Here is a 23825-nt window from a genome sequence, read left to right as displayed (position 1 = left end):
GAATCTGCCGGCGTGAGGTTGGCGCGGTGCTGAAGTTGCGTCGCAAGTGCGACGCAACTCCAGCACTGTTTCAACCTACCCTATCCCTAACATGGTGCGTCAAGCCTTACGCCTGCTTCAAGCAGGCGCAGGGTTTTGACGCATCAGCGTTGGGAAAGTGACTCAGTGAAATCTTATAGATTTCACTGAGTCATTTTTCAGGGGCGTTCCTGTGACGGAACGCCCCCCCCTGTGTCAAAACGCCCACGTGAAACCTGACGCAGGTTTCACGTGGCGCAGGGCTTTACACCGTGACGCATCTCCATAGATGCGTCACGATGTAAATGGGGCGCAACGTGGCGCAGGGTTTACACCGCCGCTGCGTCACAAAAGTGACGCAACGGCGGCGTAAAAGGGGTGCAAGTCCCTCATAAATCTGCCCCTTTAATTTCAAAGGAAATGATTGATCTAAATGACCTGAAAGGCAAAAGAAAACATACCATGCAGGTACATAGACGTTAAGTAAAGTAAAGCTATTCTTACCTATATATACTTACCTTGTTGATATTTTGGACATTGGTATTTTTGCCACAATATTCTTGCAGCAGGATATTTTAAACCCAATATCCCGGAATCGCCTAGTACCTCTTCAAGGGTGGGCATACATTGCTTTCAAGCTAAAAAAATCCTGTTGACATTTTGGTATCTTTGGGGGCTCCTAGATTACCAAAAGTAAAACTGAAATGAGAGTCTACCCAGTGAAAGAGGTTTAGCACAACTCCTACCACCAGAAGAGACTTTCCCTGGTATATCCACTCAATGAGCAATAGAAAGCTCCTCTACTTGGGAACGTGTTGCCCATTTTGTCCACAAGAAGCTTTGGGGCATATTTACAAGGGGATATCTCCACCAGAATGTCACTTTTAGTGCTGTTCTGGTGGCGATATCTCCTTCTCCTTATTTACATGGCGGCGTAAAGCCACTTAACACTACCTTGTAAATAATGCCCCTTTTCACACTTCACTTAGCGTGAAAGGGACATGCAATGGGTGTTGCAGTGGGCATTCCGCCGTATCACCCATTGCTTTTTTACAATGCCCCATATTTACAAGGATGGGGCAGAGCCAAAAACTCAGGTCCTACGAGGACAAATTATTAATTTCTCCTCGTAGTTTGCTCTTTCTATGTGTGCTGCATTCTGCAGCACACATAGAAACAGCAAATCACCTTTAAATATTGTTTATGTGCAGGAAGGTGTCCATTCCCGCACATAAACAATCGCCCTTGCAGCACAGACCTTCTTGCAACATGGCGCACGGGTGACTGTGCTGGCGCTAGGCAGCTTTTTGAATGAAATTCCGTTGATTTGAAATAATTATTCTTTCTCTGAAACAGTCACAGGCCTGCACATGTAAAATATTTTAACGAAATAAAATAAATAAAAGTAAATAGGAGCATTACGAATTCTGTCCTCATTATTCTGCTGCAAATATGTTTTCCCAAAAATGCACAGAAAAGGAAAATATAATTCTCCTTCACATGCAGGCAGATTGTCAGTGTGGAAGTGATATGTATGTAGATTTATTTCATAATGAAATCACTGACAGAAGTCATTTTCTTTGTGTTCTGTCATCCATTTTCAGGCCTGCCAACTTTGAAATAATTCTCAAACATATCATCATGCTGGAGAGGAGGAGGACAAGGAGGCGCAGGATCCTTGGAGAGGCTGACTTAGGTCCTCAGCAACCACTACCCTCCAAAACAACAAAAGCAAAATTAACTGGGTCTGCCTACCAAAAACCTGGTGGCTTTTGGAGCCCACAGTGGCCTCCCTGTGACACCGTAAGTTGGGAGATCTAAGGGGCATATTAACAAGCGGCAGCGATAATTATTGCTGGCCGCTCTTAGCAACAAAAATGTTATCGCTGGCTATCGCAGCAAATTATCGCCATGCTAGCATTGTATTAACAACGCATAGCGCAATGGCGATAATTTCCCAGCGATAGCGATTTTTCCATGGAACATCGCTGGTTTTCCAGTGATGTTCCATGGAAAACGGCGATAACATTGCTGATACGACCCAGTGGTCGTATCAACATAATCCACCCCCAATGGTAAGTATAGCTAAGTCTGCATTTTAGCAGACGTTAGTTTTTGGAGAAAACAGCTGTTTTCTCCAAAAACTAACCTCTGCTAAAATGCGTGGGCAGCCTAGTAAATATCGCGATGTGTACATCAGCGATATTTACAAGGTTGTACTGCCGAGTAACGCCCACTTTGCATCTCATTAAAGATGCAAAGGGAGGCGTCGGGTAAAAGGGTGCTAACATGCGCTAATGCATGTTATCACCCTCTTGTAAATAGGGCGATATTTTTATCTCCGCCTTTTTGGCTTTAAAAGCCAAAAAAGCAGAGATATGGCCCTTGTAAATATGCCCCTAAATCTTATACTTATGTGGAACCAGTGCTGTCTTGAAGCATTGGCAAGCTGGGCAGTTGCTGGTGGCCCCACCTGCAGACGAGCCCCATTATACCAGAATTTAACACTAATTCTTCGTTAAAACATTTGTATTCCTGTGAGCGATTATGCAGGCAGGGTCCAGTGCACTGCTTTGTCCAGTGGCGTATGATGCTGTTAAGATGGCCCTGTGTGCACTGCGACGTGGAAATGTTGTAAGCATACTCCTCCCACAGTTTGAATTTTGCGTTTTTCCTCCAGACAATGATGGTGCCTGTTGTCTTCCTGTGTATTCTGCTTGCCCAATCCAAGGCTTATGGGCTCATACAATACCACACCCTGTTTTACTAGTCATCAGAGGACTAGTTTGAAGTTAGGCGGTGGTTAGCGCATGACGGTAATATGTACCATTGTACATTTTTTTACATCCAAATCAATGATTTCGATTACTAGGCAACTACCTCTCCAATATCTGCTTTCAGTTTCACCTCAAGGACCATTCCTGCATGAAATTCACATGCACAGACAGAAGACACAATTCACTGACATTCAATGTATTTTGCCTGTGCATAGTATAGCCAGTAAAGAAAATTGTAAATGACATAGCAAAAGTGCCTCCCAAGGGTCATAACAAGGACACTTCTGCATCATAGCTTGACTGTCCACATTCTTTTAATGTCCCCAATATACACAGGTTACACAGTATTTCATATAAGTTAATGAGCACACATTTCATATACACAATGTCCCATTCTCCCTCTGCTTCATGTTGACCGGTTCCCTCTCCAGTGACTGCCCCAGCATCCTCATGGTGCGACTATGGGCTAGCGCGCGCCATGCTGTCGTGATTGGTTCTCCTCGGCACTCGGATCCAGGCATGCACACTCATCCTGATCACAGTCTGCAGCAAAAGGGATCACCTGGTTAAGGAGAAAATGGAAGTGGTCACTATTAAATACATTCACTTAAGTGTCACTTAAATATATTAAGGAAAAGACCAGCTATGGAAGCAATATTCACTGATGCACTGATGGAAAGAGAAACATGACTACTTCTTGGCATCTTATACATCTAACCAGAAATATGTATTTCAACAATAAGCACCTAATTGGGCAATTCATGCTATTAAGGATGGGCCAGGTTAAAACTAAAGGTAATCATCAGTAACTAGATGGACAATATAGAAACAAGTTTACAATGGTAGCAGTGGATATTATTAATTGCATATCACAAGTATATTGTGGCTGTGTATAAATGAATAAGGTATATTCTTAGCACCAATAATGATATAATTAGTACCAAAAAGGTGCAATTAGAGCGATGAGAGATGCATCACTCAGAATACAGAAAATTGTCTGGAGACACCAAAATGTGTCAATGACAAACAGTATCAAAATGTATGTCAATTTAAGGAAGAAGATGAAACAATTATACAGAAAGGCCTCTTAATTAGACAAGTAATATAAATCTTAGCAAAACATTCTGTTTAATGAAGGGATGAGGTTAAACATTTGTATGAACATGAGGTATTGATGGCATCTAAACAGCGTAGTACAAAGATGTTATAAAGTACATATATGTATGTCTGTCAGTTGAGACCCGCAGTACAATATCAAAGCCAAATGAAGATATAGTCGATATCAGATCCATCCGACACATGTTTTGTGAGTATGACTTTTTCAAGGCTATTATGTTCCAAATGAGTAGCTAGAAAATGGTTGTGTTAAGCTATAATCATAAGGATTATGAAGATGAAAAAGCAAAATCAAATATATAAAACTTAGTAAAAGGTTTCGGCTCGAGATGATAGGTCAATATGGACTACGAGCAGTATTTGGCAACGTCCAAATGTGAAGGAGTATGTACCCCGGGCAATGTTCCAATATAGAAACAAGGGTAAGATCTGCCCTTGTGGGAATAAAATGGAGGAAAGGACCTGCCATGTAACGGTTGCCCGCCCATTGTATAAAGATATAGGAGTTTGGGTCTTGCCAGGCCTACCATGTCCAGATGGTGGTGCTGGGCAAGATAACTGTAAATGGTTAACTAAAAGAAAGTTATAAAGGCACTGTTTTCTGGTAAATCGATTACTGAATGTGATTTAAGAGTGAGGATGAATTTCGTATAGTTATACAAATTTAAGCTTTGTTGGAAGTATATTGTAAATGTTTGTATGTGGTGCATGTTGTGTTTCAACATAAATAAATAATCAAAGAAACAAATCTATAAATCACATATTTGTAAGTGGCAGGGCATAGAAAAAGTAACCACCAGGAGCCAAGTTTCAATTGATCGGGATGTTTTTATTGGGGTGGGGGGATAATCTAAGAGGCACACTGGTGAGGGTTATCAGCCCAGACAGAGACATCCTTAGGGCCACCATGGAGGGACACTAATACCCATGAGGGGAGGATCATGTATAAGGTCACTGATGAAAGAAAGCCTGAGGAAGAACATCTTAGGAAGAAATCACATAACCTAGGCAGGGGCATCCATTAGGACACTGTAGAGTCAAATGTTCTGATTCTGTAGAAAAATGTGGAAAGCAATGATACAGGGAGAAACAGGTACAGTGGCACAAGCAAGAGCCTTTATCGTTGGGCTAGAGTGCAAAGCCAACTACACATGCAGGTATTCACAGTCATTGTGGACAGCTGCCAAAATGGGTAAAGGCATCCATTGGGGTACTCTGGAGAGTCAAAAACCAAGGCGAGGGCATATCCCTGCCTCGGCTACGGCAACGCTCTCTACGCCGGCATCTCCACCCAGCTCCTCAAAAGACTCCAGACCATACAGAATGCTGAAGCCATACTCATCCTGGACCACCCCAAACATACCCATATCATCCCCCAACTCCGAAACCTCCACTGGCTTCCCATCCTGAGAATATGCCCGTTCAAGATCCTCATGCATGCCTACAAAGCTCTGCACGATCAAGGACAAAAATCAGCCATCAACTGAATTTCCATATGCCTGCAAGACACTTGCGCTCCTCCTCACTCACCCACGCACATGCACTCCACATCTGTCACAGCTGCATCTGTGGACACTCCTTCTCCTACAACGCCACCAAGACCTGGAACGACCTGCCCCTCCACCTCCGAACAGCCCCCTCCCTGGCAGACTTCAGAAAGAAACTCAAAACCTGGCTTTCCGAGGGAGACACGGCACCATCAGCACCCAGATACCCCTAGGGGTGACAGTGCGGCACTCTACAAATGCTGATTAATTGATTGATCCCCATGGTGAGAGGAAACAGGTTTTTTGTAGGTCTCCGCTCACTTTTTGCTCCCATTTGGACTACTAGCTGCTGTTTTTTCGAGAGTGCACTGAGGCCTGATAACCAGACCTCAGTGATAATTTGCTAGCCTCTTACAAAATGTTTGTTGAATTGGCTTTCCCCAATTGGCATAAGCTGACTTACTTGTAGGTCCCTGGGCTATGGTACCAAGAAAACCAAGGCCATATTAGACAGTGCCCCCCCCCCCCCAGGCTGCAGCACTGGTTGTGAGACTCTGTGTGTAAAAGTACAAACTGGATCCCAACCTGAACTGCAGCCTTTGCCACGCATGCTTTTACAATGTATTTTGTTGTAAAGCATGTATGTTAAAGGCCTATGCATGATAAACGTTTTCCCTGACCCCTGTCCTCAGTCCTCAAGCCTATCCCCGGCGCCCCCCGACCCGACCCTTTTTAAAAATACCTGACCCCTGCCCCAATCCCTAAATCTAGACCCTAGCACGACCACCTCCTGGCCTCCAGCCCTTTCAAAAATCCCCACCCCCAGTCTAAAGCCCAAACTCCATACCCATCCGCCCCAGGCCCAACCCCCTTTACCGTAACAAAACAACGACGAGGCAGTTCTTGTGAGGTGTGGCACAGGTCATCAATAGAAAGCAGAAGGTTCTCTTCACTGCTCTAATGACGCCGATAGCCTTGACCACGCAGGTGCCTTTACTACCGTTACCAGCATATGCCCTCACCAGATACATTGTAAAACAATGCGTGGTGAAAGCCATGCATGGTAACAGTGAATGCATTGTAACACATGCATTGTAAAGGCTCTGCGTTTCTGTTTTAAACTGTTAGTTTGGCATTGCCATATAAACCACTGGCAAACCTCCCACTTTTCTTAGCTATATATATGTCTCCTCTAGGGAAGGTTAAGGAGCCCTGAGGCATGGAGCTGTTTATTATTAGGTAGGACATATACTTTTAATATGTCCTAATAGCAAACTTCCAAACTGTTGTTTTTGCTGTGATTAAGTTAGTAGCCCCATTGGCTAACCCAGAGTTACCAGGCAACCTTTCAGCCCGGTTAACTTCTGAATGGGACTACTAAAATGGACACTAGCTATCAAACTAATCATGACATTAAACCTGATGTGATGCCCAAGTCAAATTTAGTGCCACTTTTAAGAAAAGCAAATTTTAGAAAGTTGCCACACTGTTGCACAGTTTGTGCAGTGACCTCACAAAGTTGCTGGCCACCAGACAGCCTTCGCCCTCCTGCACAGTATTGGGAAGGACTCCCAGTCTCAGAAACAATCGAAGCCTTCTACAGGGAGCCGTATTACTTACCACTTGCAGGGAGCCACTCAGGGTGTTGGCCCAAAAGGCGAGATTAAAAGCAAAGCCGCCTTTGGTGGGCAAATGGCGATCACAATCGTGAAACCTTTGTTCAGGTAGGCATGCTGGCGGCGGGAACAGAGAGGCGAGACCAGTGCCCAAACCGGTTTTCGTGTAGGTGTCTAGCCCAAAGGTAGCCACACATCTAGGGTGGGCTACTAAACTTCTAACATCCAAGGAAGGGTTCAGCCATCTTGGAAGTGGTGCATCCTGGGATTGCTACATGCCACACATAGCCAGAAGTTGTCACAGGCCGGGAGGGATCCTTGCAGCCTATTGGCTAGTGACCACATCATCCCCCCAGGTAACTTACTGGGCATCAATATGGCTCTACTGGCACCCTGAACCTCAGATCACAATGGAACTGGAGAAAGGACCAAAGAAGGACTGCCCTGCAGACTCATGAACCCGGCATGAGAGGCTGCACTGACTGCTGGACTGCACCTTCCACACCTTGGTAAGCAAAGAGAGGACTGTGCCTGCGGCTCCTGGCTCATATAGAAGTCGCTCCCAAGCCCCAGACCAAAGACATAACTCCAAGGCTCAGTTGGCTACACTCCTGCAAACAGCACTATTGCCAACAAAGCTGAAGTAGCTCATTCTGGCCAGTCAGTAGACACTTTCTGCAAATCGCTGCTGACCTCCACTGGGCAACCCAAGAGACCGATCATCAACACCTAAAAGTGGCACTCAAATCTGCTCGACCGGGAAGTGTGGTTTGTGTCCAGACTGGGCCCCAAAGAGGGACACCAGCCTTCACCAAAGGATACAATTGGACCCGCTGTGCACGAAGACCTGTAGCCCAACCACAGCTGGCCTTCTACTGGCTCAAAGAGGATTTCGAGAGACAGCAGCCCCTGTGGCCAAAATTACCCCATGTGACCCGTGAACTGAAGAAAACTGCAGGGACACTCCTGTTGACTACACACCACACAGCAACTTTCAGCATTCTCAGTATCCTGCATCTCAAACATCAGGACCCCTCCATTGAAGTCTATGGTGGTCTGGATGTAAAGTGTGTAAATGGACTTGAGACTGCCCAAATACTCCTTTAGGGGTCCCTTCAACCTTTCCCTTTTGGATTTGGTCATCCCACTCAGGCTGGAGTAGCCAAACAAAAGTTTTTCAAAATTTTCAAATTTTTCTAAACTTTACCATTACCACTGCTTGTTTGCACAATCGACTAAAAGCTCAGATTTACATTTTTCTTGGAAAACAGTATCTTTAGAACCCCCTGGTGTATTTTGCTCATCTTGGTGTCTAAAAATTCATAAAAATGTTAGGTATTGTTAGAAATTAAAAACAGATTTATTTCCTGTTGTGCTACTTATTATTTTGTGGTTTAGTGCTTCTAAATGCTTTACACTAGTTCCTTTGTTTAAGCCCTGCTGCCTGACGCCACAGCTACCCAGGGTCGAGTTAAAGGTTTTACAAATGAGCCTGGCTGGACCCAAGTCAGGCTTGCGGGTTTTGCAAGTGTATTAAATGGTAAGACCGCACAACCATACCATACAATACACTGCAATCCTCACACAGGGGAATTGTGGAAAGTCATCAGTCCAGGGGGATATGTCTAAAAGCACAGCAGAGATCCTCCAGCTCGAGGAGCCTCAACCACCCATGTAAGATCACAAAGAGTAGATTTGATCTATAATTGCTGATCACTTAGAAGAAACAACATCACCAGCACCATGTTAGGGCTACTTCACCTAACCACCCACACAGGCATGACATTCAGAATCACAGCCCCAATCATTCATTTGCACGCTATTGCTATTAAAAACAAAAAAGGTTATCAGTTCTTTAGCACTGGCCTAATTGCACTTCTAATTTACTTCCAGTATATTTACTCCAGTATTTAAGCCCACTCACAATATTGTGTCACTCATTGGGAACTAATTATGTCTAACATTAAAGTCAATGGGCAAGATCACAAAACGTTTTGACTGGTGCTATTTCATGCCCTCTGTGGTTAGGTAAGTACTTGGTGCAAACACCTTTTATCACAATACAATGCAGCCGTGTTCCTGAAACTACCACCGCCATTCGACATGGCGCACAAACAGAACATTGGTGCCAGGTGGCCTGCATGGATTAAAACATTCCATGACTTCATAGATGCGCTAGAAGAAGAAGATGATAAGAAAATCATTAAATACTTTAAGAACCTTGCTGGTGATGAAGTGAAAGAAGTGATAAAGAAAGTCTCCCCAACTGAAGCAAAATCATGCCACAAGATAAAAGAAGCATTGGAAGCAAAGTTCAATCCAATGCCGAACGTCGACCATGATAGATACATCTTCAACCAAGCACAACAATAGATTAGTGAAACAATGGATGAGTTTATTGAAAGACTTGATAAACTCATTAAGCATTGCAGGTTCCGTGATTTCACCAACGAAGAAGCCATGTGTCTCAGAATCATCAATGGTTACCTTTCCGATTTGTTTAGAAGGCGCATGTTGAGAGAAACACGCAGTCTGGAGTAAATGCTAATGGTTGCAAGAGCAGAAGATTGAGCTGCTGATATGGAAGTGGAAATGGCCCGTCATGTGACCATGACCGTGAAAAGAAAGCACAAGTGAAAACAAGATGTAAATACGCAGACATCTTTAAAGAAATCAAAGTTATATTTTCGATGTGGATTTTGATTTCCCCATGAAGGTAAATGTCCAGCCATCAGACAGACATGCAAAGGTTGCGGGGAAGAAAACCACTTCATAAAGGTTTGCAAAGCAAAAGAAAACTCTAGATCGTCACAGCAAGAAGAGAAAATGGGCACCAGAAGGTTCTAGAAACATTCTCACCACACCCAATAAATCCAAAAAGCACCATCAACTATGACAAATGGAAACAAGACTAGATCAATCATCGTTAAGTTCATCGTACAAGGACTCCTTGACATCGCTGTCGAGTACTGATGAAGAAGATGGGTGTGCGCTAATCGTAGCTACCAAAGAGAGGCGTGCACATATAGGATTAGCTGCTTGTAAATAAGATCACAATTCAAAAGTAGGTAACCAAATGAAATGGCAAACTTCATTTGGACGTTGTCCAAAAATCACACTGAAAGTAAATGATCAACCAGTAACTTTTATCAAAGACAGTGGTGCCTCGATTACCATCATGCCTGTGGAGAAGTTTAATAGCCTGTCTCCTGTTCCTCACCTAAATCCATCAGGCGCAAAGATATACACTTGGGCTGCCTCTGAACCACCACAAAGCCAAGGGTCATTCACAGCAACTATGCAAAACAAAATGACATCATTGCAATTGGCGATCTATGTCCTTCAAGGATCCAAATCCAGTGCATACCCAGTCAGGTCTGCCACTGCTGCTGAAATGGGACTGATATCTGTCAATTACAATCTTCGGACTCCATCTGAAATTGTAAGTCAGTTCCTGTTGTTGTTTCATGGTTTAGGAAAACTCAAGAAAACGAAAGTGCAACTTCATATAAATGAGGACATTCGCCCTGTTGCACGACGGCACCGCAGAGTTCCTTTTCACTTGCAATGTGCTGTTGAGAAAGAACTAGAAACGCTGTTGAAGCTTGACATAATTGAACGATCCACCGGTCTTATGCCATGAGTTTCGCCAACATGGGTGGTGGCAAAAAAGGACGGCGGAGGTGCATTGCGCACTTGTGTTGATATGCACAGGCCAACAAAGCATATGAGAGAGAAAGACATCCTGGTCCCCACATAGAGGACATGATCATACAACTAAACTGAGCCAAAGTCTTCTTCCACCTTGATTTGAACAATGGATGCCATCAACTCAAACTGGAAGAGATTTGCAGGTACATTACTACTTTTTCGACTAATGTTGGTTTGTTCAGATACAAAAGACTGAGTTTTGGAATGTATTCGGCTGTAGAAATATTTCAGGATGTTATACGCCAAGAAATTAAACCTATTAAACAAGCTTTTAATTACTGTGGTGACATACTAGTATTTGATACAACACAAAAGGAGCATGACCAGGCTCTTACACAATTGTGTCAATTACTTGCGGATGCAGGCCTCACTCTGAATGCAGCAAAGTGTGAGTTTCACAAGATCAAATTTAAATTCTTTGGGCACATATTCTCTGATGGGGAAATGGTTCCTGACCCAGATAAGGTGAAAGCACTGTCATCCACTTGTCTCCCATAACATGTAACCATTCTGTGATCATTCTTAGGCATGTCCAGTTACTGTTCAAGGTACATTCGTGACTTTGTGACAGAGAGTGTCCCATTAAGAGACTTAACAAAATGAAATGTCTAAAAGAATAAAACATGCAATTGAGAATGCAATCGAAATGGCCTATTTTGATCCCAAACTACATACAGAGATCACAGTAGATGCAAGCCTGGTGGGGCTGGGGGCCAGCCTTGCTCAACACAATGGTCATCCAAATGCTCAGAGATATATTGTGGCCCATGCCAGTCAAAGCTTGTATCTGAAACTGAACATGCCTATTCTCAGCCGGAAAAGGAGAGTCTGGCTGTAGTGTGATCCTGTCAACATTTTCATGTGTTTCTACATGGAAAATGTTTCACCGTTATCATGGACTGCCAGGCGTTGCTCACTATTTTTGGAATTCCAAACACTAAGATGCCCCCTCACATTGCGAGGTTAGGGATGCGACTGCAAGGGTATGACAATGAAATTGTGCACAACCCGGGGAAAGATCAAAACCCTGCCTATTACTTTTCACGAGTGCCACTAAATCACCACAGTTGGACCTCGAAAGGCTGAAAAGTATGTCAACTTCATTGTGCAATCTAGCATGCCAGCAACCCTATACATTGAACAGATTATTGCTGTTACTGATACAGATAAGAACATGATTATCCTCAAAGATCGCATTTCAACTCAAGCGTGTAAGAAAAGCATTTGACCCTTTGCTGATGATGTTGAATTTCTCAAATTTAAGACTGTACAGGATGAACTGTCCATCACCTGAGGGTACCATAATGAGAGGCTCGAGGATTGTCATTCCTGAGAGCCTGAGACACCAAATCATTAAGCTGGCCCATGAAGGACATCATGGCATTGCAGCTACCAAAAAAGCACTAAGCGATTGAGTTTGGTTCCCTCGTTTAGATGAACGAGTTGAGAAAGAACTAACAGCATCCCATTTGTGTAACTGTTTATTTCCCAAAGTGAATGGCATCCTTTGACCATATCTGACCTTCCTGGGCATGCCTGTGAGAGAGTGGCTGTTGATTTCTTTGGGGCCCTAGAAAATGGACATCATCTCATGGTAGTTATTGATGAATACTCATGTTTTCCTTTGGTGGAAAATGTATCATCAACAACCCATGACAAAGTCATCGAGCAGCTTGGTAACATCTTTGCAGAGTGCGGCATCCTGCTGTTCTCAAATCTGACAACAGCCCACCTTTCAATAGCAAGGAGTTAAAGGCGTTTCTTGGTTGACTCAGTAGCAAGCATCAAAGGAGTTTGCCTCTCTGGCCTCAGGCCACCGGTGTTCTCAAGCGATTTATGGGCACCCTTAAGAGAGTGATTCTGCGAGCATCAATGGAGGCAATCGATCTAAAACAAGCCATGTGTCAATTGCTCCATGCCTATCGATCAACTCCACACTCCACCACTGGTGAGAGTCCTGCCACCTTGCTATTTGGGAGAGCCATCTGAACTAAGCTACCACAATGGACATCTTACCGATCAATAAACAGCAAGAAGGTTCTTGTCACAGACACTTCTAGAAAGTGCAAGATCAAAACCTATGCTGAGTGGCACTGACGCGCTCAGGAAACAGTCTTCAAGAAAGGGGACTGGGTACTGGTTAAACAAAAACGGAAGCGGAAAACGGACACTCCATTTTCCATCGACCCTCTGAGAGCTGTAAAGACCAAAGGACACATGGTGACCACTCATCGACACGTAAAGTCTGTCTCAAGGGACTCGTCACACTTCAGAAATTTGCCTCTGTACTTGTCTGCTCCTGAGATCATGATCAAGGCAACCCCGTCTGAATGTCCAGATCAAGCATCTGAGCCTGTCTCATCAGTAAATGATCAATGCGCCCCTCGGTTATCTCATAGCACCCAATCTGGCAGGCCAGTGCGAGCACCTCGATGACTCACTGAGGAAATATGATGTTAATGATGTTTGTATGTTTTATTTGACAAAGGGGGAGAAGTAGAGTCTTTGAGATTATGAGCTAAGGGATCCTCACAGTTCTGGGAGAACTTTAAACAAGAATTACGCAAGCAGCTGGGAGGTGTTAAGATGTGGCTATTAAGGTTATGAGGCAATGCGTGCAGTGTGTGATCATATGTTGAAGAATAAAGTCGTCTGCTGCAGAGCTCTGTGAGTGGTGTGTTTCATTGCATGCTCCCGGGCTAGGGAGGTTGCTACATCTAGGATGTCTTCGGCAGCCTCAGCAGCCTTGGTAGTTTGCTTTTTGGAAAGGAAGGGAAGGGGGTGTGTTTGGATAGTGCTAGCTCTAAGTCCCACCCCTGACCTTGGCCTCGGACATCCTCCATGATTGACCAGGGGATGATGGGCTCAAAGCCCTGCCCCACTAGACCCCGCCCCTCCCTTCGAGGCCCCCCGACACACCTCCCACAATAGAATGCATTTCTAATTTGGCAGGTCTGCTGCCGTCCTGGGTGTGGATTAAGATTAAGAGTTGAACTATTGTCTACTGCTCCCGCCTCTCTGGTACACCCGATACTTGGCACGGCCTGTAGGTGTTCATTTTGAACGAAAACAACAGACACATTTCCTCTCTCATCACCGCTGCCTTAAAAAATATCAGTTTATGAAGACAATTGGAATACTAGTTACTGTGAGAGATTCTGGTACATACATCCAAAATAGGGTAGTAATATGCAAAGGAGCAACTATAAAAAACACAGTATGCTTCTGAGAGCGTGACGGTCCACAGTTACGTTTTGTTCTGGACACCACATAAGAATAAGCCTGCCCACCTCCATGTTGTTCATTCCCACCGAGGGCCGTGCTATAGTAGGTGGTGTCTTGCACAAGTGGTGAAATTGCACTTCTTTTGTGAAATTCCAACTTTTTTTCGCTCTGGCTTCCATGTTTCATTCTATAGTAGTGGTTGTGTATTTTTTATGGTACATAATAAATGTCTACATACGAGGTGATTGTGCATTCATTTAGGTGCATCCTCTAAGGGGTATGGGTCATTCCTCATGCAAAAGAGAAACCAGGCTTCCCTGCATAAGTTCCTATTACTAGAACGATTTAATAGGTGATGATACCTTTGAGATGAGTCAGCAAGGGTCCCTCTGACCCTTCAGGCAACATTCTGGCTGGTCAGGCGATGCTATGAGGGGCTGATCCACTGGAAGGGAAGGGGTTATCGCCACCAGAACATCCCAAAAAGTGATGTTCAGGTGGCGATATACCCTTGTAAATATGCCCTAAAGACTAATATACCTGGGAATGCATCAAAAAGTTACACCTTCCTAGGTGAGGCGTAACGAGGAGGAATATGTTTATTTTTCCTCCTTATTTCTTCTTTCTACATGTGCTGCAGTCTTTCAGGATTGTTTTTGTGCAGGAAAATCAATATTGTCTGTAACGCAGGCACCCTTGCACCATGGCGCAAAGATGCCTGCATGCAATGGGGCTTGGCAGCCACAAGTGCGCCAGCGTAGAGAGCAAGAATGCGCCATATTTGAGTAATTATGGAACATGCCGGATCGCGACATTTGATGCTGTGCAGCAAGTTGAGCCAAATTTTGTAAATTTGGCCCTTAATTTCCGGCCTGTCTTTAATTTCAAATGGGCATGGAAATTAGGTTGCTTTTCCAGTTATTCTAAATCATGACTGCCAGGCAGGTAGCTGTGCTGTATGTCAGGTAACGGGGTTAAAAAAATTAATACATTTTAGCATAGATGCTTAAACAGCAGTAAATGTGCTTATAGTTGATACTAAAATGTGCATGTTTTCAGATAGCTATATTGTTTTATCATTTGTGGTTCCTCATATCTTTGAAACCTGTCAGGCATCCATGTATGAGTGTACATTTATCACTTAAATAAATGTGGAAAAATATTAGTTTCAGCGTCATTGTTTCGCAAAACCCCACACAAGGGTAGATAAATAAAGCTAAAATTAGTGAAAAATTAATATGGAAAATTATAGACGGAAACGTAAAAAAGAAATCCAATAAAACCGGGAGCACTACTTATGAGTAGCCCCAAAGTGTATATAGACTTAAGCTGTGTGCCTTTTGAATGTACACACCCTTTATGTTTGTGATATGTCTTTGTTTTGCTTGCAGTCACTGGAGACAGAAAGAACTCACTCTTCCTTTTCTCTCCATTTGTGTCAAGTACTTAAAGTATTTTTAATTGCTGCTGATTTCTTTGCTCGAGCTTTCTGACTGATTATGAAAGTACAAAAATAGTTCTAAAGTCTAGACTTTCATTGCTTTTCTTTAAATATCTGCAGTAATTAGTGTACTGCCAAGCATTTACTTGATTACAAATGAGTCCCTGGTGAACCACTGTTCTTTGTTCATATATTATACACAAGTTCCCGTTAGTGCAATGGGCTGCTCTTGTGAACTTTAAAATGAACTGGTAAACCACAGGACTCTTGCCATGCGGTGTCATCCGGCTTAAATATTTTTAAACATTGTACAGAAAGGAATTAGAAAAATAATCAATGAAAATGCCATGTTTCCACCTACACAGGTAGGATTAATTGCCCTCTGCCTGCAAAGCAATGTCCCTGGCTCTGCTTGCCAATAAATCCTTGGCTCACTGCACTGTGAACTTGCAGTCTATGTTCACAGTCTTTTAAAAGACCTTTGACAATATTAGTCTCTGTCTCCTCTGGAGCAAACTTCAATCTTTAGATTCCCCAAAGAATATGACAGCAATTTTGGCTGACCTACAGGGCATATTTACAAGGAAATGTTGGAGCGCGGAGCTGCGGCAAAGTTTGCAGCGAGGCACTCCGCCATTTCCAAAATGCAGGGTTGTGCCGTATTTACAACAATACGATTCACCCCTGTGTTTTCCCTAGCGCTGGCGCTAAAATTAACTGCCTGCCTCCAACACAGACGCCGTTACCCCACAGCGCAAGGGTGCCTGCATTGCAGGGAATGTTTGTTTATGCGCAGGAAAGTGTGCCTTCCTGCACATAACCAATCAGTAATGGCAATTTGCTACTTCTATGTGTCCTGCAGAATGCAGCACACATAGAAGTATCAAATCGCCATTATTTAATAATTACTTATGTGCAGGAAGGGACGCTTTCCTGCACATAAACAATCATTAATGGCATTTTGCTCCTGCTGCAGAATAGTGCACACATAGAAAAAGCAAACGTAAGGAGAAATAAAAATATTTCTCCTTGTTGCGCAATTCTAACGCCTGCTATTGCATGGGGTTAGATTTTGGAGCGGTCTCAGATTCACACCTTCTTATAAATCTGGGTCAGCGTGAAAAAGCAATGGGTGTTGCGGTGGAATGCCCACAGCAGCACCCATTGCACGCCGTTTTCACATGAATTCCTAAATATGCTGCAGGGCATTGCGCCACCAGAACGTCAAAAAAGTGATGTTCCGGTGGCGCAATCCCTTTGTAAATATGCCGCTATATCTTTTCACTTGCAATACATTTTCTAGTTTACCCCCCAGCACTCATTAATACCTTGTAAAATGGGTGTTCAACAAGGCTTCATACTTACACCAACTCATTTCTAATATTTATTTGTTCGACTTACCTGCTTGTCTTAGACTAGCACACGCCTTTCCACCATCTTTGGGATGCCAATTATAGGTCCCCTCTTTTTTTTTGTTCAATGACTTTTATTGAGATAAAACTTTAGGTAACATGGGTCTGCATAAGTACAGTATCAGTAAAATCTCAAAATAATATATGCTCGTTACTGCGCAGATGAGTTGCTTGTCTGCGTTTATGGACAGAAGGACATCAAAGTGACTTAGAGATCCCCAATTTGTAGGCTGTAGCCAATTAACAAATAATTAACCAAGTCAAAGAATAAATGGTGCTTGGAACGAATTCTTTCAGCGGCTCGTGAAACAGTATGGCCAAGAGCTGAGCTGTATTGGGGTATACAAGTACTTGGGTGCATATTATTAGTCTCGCCTGAAGTCGAAGACCCAATCTTAATCTGCAATGTGCATTTGATTTTTTTTTTTTAGACAAACTATATTGGCATTTAATATCAATCCATGTCATTATGCATCGTGATACAAATATATTCTGGCCGTAACTAATAGCACTATATCCCAGGACCCATTCCGTGGCCCCGTTCAATCGGAGTCCATTGTTCCCTCGTCTCCTCCCGTTACGCGGATAGGAAATGTTGCATGATCCTCGTTGTCTCCCCCTCCCCCCCCAGCCAAACCTGCAATGTGCATTTGATAATCCATGAATGCTTTTATTTTCATTTTGCTGTGGTTGTTTCTCTCTTAAACCTTTGATTCAGGATTATCACATAAAAGTCATCACTTCCCTTCTAATATGGCACTCATATGGTTCCAGGCTTTTACTTTTGTTGAAGAATTAGAAAGGCCTCCCTCGAGTACGCTTTGAAGCCTTAGAAGGTTGTTCACCATCCCACTAATCTGGTTAGAGCCAGGAGTGAAGTGAATTTGAAGGAATTCCTTAACTCTGACAGTTGTATTTTGCTTTTTTGTCGACAGCCCAACACACCACAATCAAATCTTTAGTTTTGCTCGTTGGTGTGTCTCAAGAATGCCACTATAAACTTAAAAACCTTCAGCAAACATACATTCTAGTGATTTATTCTAGGACATTAACAACATCTGGATTCCATTCTGGTGCTGTGGGTTTCTCTTTTCCAATTATTTCGTTTTTTGAATTTGACGCAACACATTCACAGCTTCTATTGCGCAATGGACTTTTCTTTTTCAAATGTAACTCACCTCAGAAATGATTTAAGGGTGGATTTTCTGTGTTTGATTTTTTGTGATATATGCTTTATTTGTTTTATGCTCTTGGGATGTTGTGTGCAAATTATGTTAATATTTAACATTAGAGAAAAAAAAACAGGTGGGCATATTTATGAGCCACTTTGTGTCGCTCTTGCACCATGTAACGTGGTGCAATAGCGACACAAATGTAAAATAAGATTTATGAAGCAATTCAAGGCCACCTTGTGTCAGTGGAGTAACAAAGGCCCCTGCAGTTCGGGGGGGGGGGGCGAGTTTCAGGTGGCCCCCTCAGCACAGTACCGTGGCCTGAGACCTCCCGAGTAAATCCGGAAACGGGCCCTTCCATGCACTTTGCAGGGAAGACCCCTCAAGTTCCGGTACGCTACTGCCTTGCGTGGCTTCATAAATCTCGAGTAATGTAACACAGTGCAAACCGTTCCCACGCAACATCCATGGCTTTTGACGCATTCTCAGATTTACAAGAACAGGTACACCTGGGAATGCGTCAAAAAGATATACCTTCCCAGGAGAGGCATATCGAGGAGAAATACCTCTATTTCTCCTCGTTTTTTCCTCTTTCTATGTGTGCTGCAGAATGAAAGAGGAAAAAGCCTCTCAGGAATGTTTTTCTGCAGGATGGGGCCACCTACCGCACAAAAAACAATCTTGTCTGGAATGCAGCCACCCTTGTACTATGGTGCAAGGGTGCCGGCATTGTCTCTAGCATAGACGTCATTTGGGAGTAGCCAGTGGTCGCAGCTGTGACCTCTAGCTTGTTCCCTGCTACTGCTGACACTTCCTTTGAGACCCCTGGCCTCTGAGGAGGCAACAATTTAGCCATCTCTGATGCCAGGGGTCGTAAAGGGATGCCAGGAGTAGCAGGGAGCAAGCTAGTCACAGCTGCGACTCCTGACTACTCCCAAATTACGTCCATAGCTAGACAGTACATTGTACGCCAGTGCCAGAACAAGGACAAGAATGATCCATATTGCCTTAAATACAGTGCCTTCCTACCCTTTCTCAGTAATGCAGCATATCAAGGTGACTTGCTGCGCTGCACCACATTTTCATAAATATGGCCCTAAATGTGTTTCTCACTGAGATATGATGGCTGAGCGGTGGATGGGCCTCCAGGTTAAGGGTTTCTACCAAAGAAGCCAGTTGAGGTTCTGCCAATGGAAACCCTGTAGTTACCCCCCCTCCAAATGGGGTCAGTGAACCGTGAGTTTGGAAGGGTCGAAGCACTTCCAAGATACAGTGCTGTTCCCGCTCCACCAGACTCTAAACGATGCCCTTCAGATTAAAGTGCTGTCTTTTTTTACAGTTCGAGGTTGCTTTGGAAGACCACGATGCACTGTACCTAAATCTAAAACTGATGTTTAAAAGAGCTGTGTCTGCGAACTCTAACAAGGCACACCTGTCATCATTGAGAGACATATATATATATATATGAATTGTATTGTGATTTAAGTTGCTGTTAGCCAAAACTCCGCACTTAAGAGCTACCGAGGAGCCCAGCATTAATTCATGACTCCATGATAATTATTTTTGAGCAATTTACAGCTGTATGACATCACAGGAGCCTGGACCACTATTGTATCTGAATGTTAAGTTTGACGACTTTACTTCCAGTTGTTGAAACCAATGCAGCGGTACCATGGGCCCTAAAGGAGTTAAGGAAAGTGGGAACGCCACCCCATTGATAGACAGCAAAAATATCCAGAGTTATGGTGCAGTGGACCCCTCACTCCCCTGGGCTCCGGTGCCACTTCACCTGCTACACCATTGAGAGCTACACCCTTGGCTGAAATGTTGGAGCATGGCTTGTTTATTTGCAGGCTTCTGCAAGTGCTTATCATTGTCCTTAATACGACAGATGTGCAGAGACGCCTCTCCATATGATGAATTGTGACAACAAATCAAAAGCTTTGGTAGCAATCAAAATTGTTGATGTGTTTCTTACAGAAGCTGTAAACAGATCTGACTGATCTGATAAAGTTTAAAGGGTTGATTTTTAACCATGAATAGATGATTATATAAATAAAATAAAAATGAATCTGAACCTTGCATTACTTAGGCACAGTTCTGCTACCGTACACTTGGTGGCGCTATTTGCACACATTGGAGATCAGGAATCTCAATTTAGGAAAAATATATATTTATACCGTATCGATCTTTGAATATTTTATGTTAAGTTCCTATGATTAAAAATAGTTTGGCCACCCAACTCCAAACGGATAATGCCTTTTTTACAATCTGTATGCTAAAAGTTAAAATCGCCCTTCTTGCCAGAGCTGGTCTACGAATCTATACAGCCACCCTTCCCCTCCATAGCTGCCAAGGTTTCGGATTGCTATCTGAGACATTTTCATAATTGTAGTTTAATTATGAGTGACATTTCAACCACCATGAATTACACTTTCTAGCAAGCAAAAGCAAGCAATGAAGATGAAGGAAAGACATAAAAATATCAGAAATTACACCCATTTGAGCATCGAGAAACTCTAAGAAGATCTTAAAACGGCTGCAAAGCACCAGAGATGGAAGGGTACGCCACTAACTGAGGGGCATATCAACAAGCAGGCGCTAAAAAATTATCGCCGCTTTTGCGGCCGTTTTCGGCCGAAAAGCGGCGATAATTTTATTGCCTAATTAGCAAGGTCACGCTGACGCGTGAAACCTTGCTTTAGCGTCAGGATTCGTAACGCCCAGCTTTGCATCTCTAATGAGATGCAAAGTGGGCGTTCCTGACCTGGCATGACAGGAGAAATGTCGCTAAGCGACATTTCTCCTATCAGCAAGCCTAACGCTATGAAGCATAGCGTCAGGAAAAGTAGCGATAACCCCTGTTATCGCTACTTTCCTTACGCCTGCTTCAGGACTGACTTAGCCATGATATCCTATGGAAGGTGGATATCATGGCTAAGTTTGTGAGTCCCTATAAACTAGCTAACGTGAGATTATCGCTGGGTTTCCAGCGATAATCTCACGTTAGCCAGTTAGCGCTAGGATTTTTATCGCTGATGAGATAAGCGTTGCTAATAGCACGCTATTTCAGTGATAAAAATCGCCGCTTGCTGGCGATAATTATCCTAGCGCTAAGTGCGCTCAGCGATAATTATCGCGGCCGGTTGTTGTTGATATGCCCCCTAGTGCCCTTGTAACCTGATTTTACTGTTTAACCAGGTAAGTAACAAGATGGTCTCCACAACTCAGTGCTGGACTTCCCACAAACCTTCAAAGAGCCTCCGTAGAGCCTCTGCCATCCCATTTCCACCGTCTTACCTCATGTTTGGCACCCTCTCTTTCCTTCCATCATTCAGACGTTTCCCCTCCAGCACGCCCCTCCCTTTACCTTATGAGACTCCCCTTTCTTAGAATATTCGGTTTCCTTCCATCTCTTGGCAGACCTGGTAAATATTTTCACAAGAACTCATTGCAGCAAACATTTTTGATCAGGCTCTCATTAAACCAAAATCACAGCTGGGCTGAGGCATGGTAACAATGTTCACCTCTCAGAGAAAAATGATGCTTGTGACCTCAGGCTTCATTTTTGAGTCTCTTGATGCACACCAATACCACAGTCTGTATTTCCTTTCCTCTAACATTTCAGTTTCACATTCTGAAAAAAAATATATCCATCCTGGTTGTTGGTGGAGTCCTACCAGTGTCTGGGCGAAGAGAAGAGAACCTTTGCCAGGCTCTGGGGGCATTGAGGGGAGAGGCTATGGCAGGATCTGAGAAGAACAAAAAGGTGAAGGGTGGAGAGTGCTTGAATTAATCTCAACCACTTGCGGCTAAGGCATGGAACAGTCTCCCTCTCCATCTCCGACAGACACCAACACTCTCCAAGGGGCATATCTACAAGGCGGCGATAGTAAATTATCGCTGCTTTTGTGGCCGTTTTCAGCCGATAACCGGCGATAATTTTATCGCTTAATTAGCAAGGTCACGCTAACGCGTGAAACCTTGCTTTACCGCCCAGATTCTTAACGCCCAGCTTTGCATCTCTAATGAGATGCAAAGTGGGCGTTCCTGACCTGACATGACAGGAGAAATGTCGCTAAGCGACATTTCTCCTATCATCAAGCCCCACGCTATGAAGCATAGCGGCAGGAAAAGTAGCGATAACCCCTGTTATCGCTACTTTCCTTACGCCTGCTTCAGGACTGACTTAGCCATGATATCCTATGGAAGGTGGATATCATGGCTAAGTTTGTGGGGCCCTATCATCAAGCTAACGCCAAACTTCGTGAGATTATCGCTGGGTTTCCAGTGATAATCACACGTTAGGCAGTTAGCGCTAGGATTTTTATCGCTAATGAGATAAGCGTTGCTAATAGCACGCTATCTCAGCGATAAAAATCCACGTTAGCCGGCGATAATTATCCTAGCGCTAAGTGCGCTTAGCGATAATTATCGCCGGTTGTTGCTGATATGGCCCCAAGTTCTTGAAGGACCTCAAGACCTGGCTCTTCAACTAATCACCTGGAATATCCAGGAGCTGCGCCCCCTCCCCCCATCTCAGCCCCTTTAGACCCTTTCGGGTGAATAGTTGCGCTAAACAAACCCTTGATTGATTGATTGAACAACTTGCAATTCTTAAGGCTGAGTTCCAGTCCATCCTTGTTTGCCCATGCTACAAAGAGTCCATCTATTTACAAATAAGCCTTGGTTCTTTCCCAGTGGGAACAGCCCAGTCCACACAGCCAGGCCTGGAACCCTATAGGTCGTAACACACCTGGACGGGGCCTGGTCTGGCAGTGAGAGGAGCGGCTCTGCCAGGGCCTCTTGGAGAGAGATAAACTATTATGCCAGCGTGTGAGCCACAGAGAAAGAAGAGCTGTGATGAATTCTGGGGCTCAGAGAAGCACTTCCAGAATTTGGGCGGTTAGACAAAATGCTCTGCCAGGCTCTGGGGCCATGTTATGTCAGTACCGCCGGATAGTAACAAAAAGGTTTTGGGTGAAATAATTGAAATAATCTCAGCCACAGCTAAATTACTTAGGTCACATTCTAATCCATCATTTTATGCCCACTGTACACAAAGTTCAGCCATGTGCTGGGATGTGAGACCGCAACAACATGAACAGTTACACATGGTCAGATCCGCCTGTGTCACCGTTGTAGTGAGTTAGAGTAACTAGCAAGACCGGCACCCATTGACTGCAGCCAGCTGCCTGATTGCGCGCTGCCAAAAAGGAATTTGTGTTATTAACACATATGCACTCGTCTCGGGTGGCTGATGGTAACTTCAACTTGGTTTGCAGGCAGCGACTTTGCAAGGCAGGCTCAGGCCACGAACCACCGAGGCAATTTCGGTTTGCTGCCCGCCGCCTAATCCTCAGTGAGTCCTGTCCAATGACAGACTGTCCTGGCAGCTGCTGCAACGGTCACTGACTCCATCTTCTTTAGCAATTTTGAATTCGCTACGGGCGGAGGCGAGGGGTCATATTTTAATATAACAGTTGGCAGCACATAGCTTGAGAATTCCAATAGAAGTCCATGTTCTGGTGTTAACATGGGCTTCTATTAGAATTCTCCAGGGCATATTATCAAGCCCATTATCGCCGCTTTAGCGGCAGTTTTCTGTCGCTAAACCAGCGATAATTTTAACACCGTCCTTGATAATATGCCCCTTATTGTTTTGCAGATTTTAAATGTAGCTACTTTGGTTAGGCTGCACATCTATTGTTATAAAAACTTTAACAACTGAGTAGAATGGGCTTTGACTGCACCACAGAAAAGTAAACCAAATAACCTCATGTTATTGGCTGTTTTGATGTATCCTTCCATCTGCCATTGTAATGCGCGAGGGACTTATTCCTTTCCTCA

General features: G+C 43.9%; 1 protein-coding gene across 1 annotated transcript in view; it reads right to left on the bottom strand.

The window, feature by feature from the left end:
* Positions 1–3024: 3024 nt before the first annotated feature.
* The window catches only part of PAPPA2 (pappalysin 2), a 687952-nt gene continuing 667151 nt past the window's right edge, over positions 3025–23825 (bottom strand). Inside the window, exon 22 of the mRNA XM_085601602.1 lies at positions 3025–3357. Within this exon, the coding sequence (XP_085457728.1) occupies positions 3262–3357 (96 nt within the window). The 3' untranslated portion in view covers positions 3025–3261. The remainder of the gene's footprint in view (positions 3358–23825) is intronic.

Source organism: Triturus cristatus, chromosome 4_2 (assembly GCF_964204655.1).
Source record: "Triturus cristatus chromosome 4_2, aTriCri1.1, whole genome shotgun sequence".
NCBI lineage: Eukaryota > Metazoa > Chordata > Amphibia > Caudata > Salamandridae > Triturus > Triturus cristatus.
Note: the sequence above shows the minus strand (reverse complement) of the source record. Positions and strands in the feature narration are given on the sequence as shown.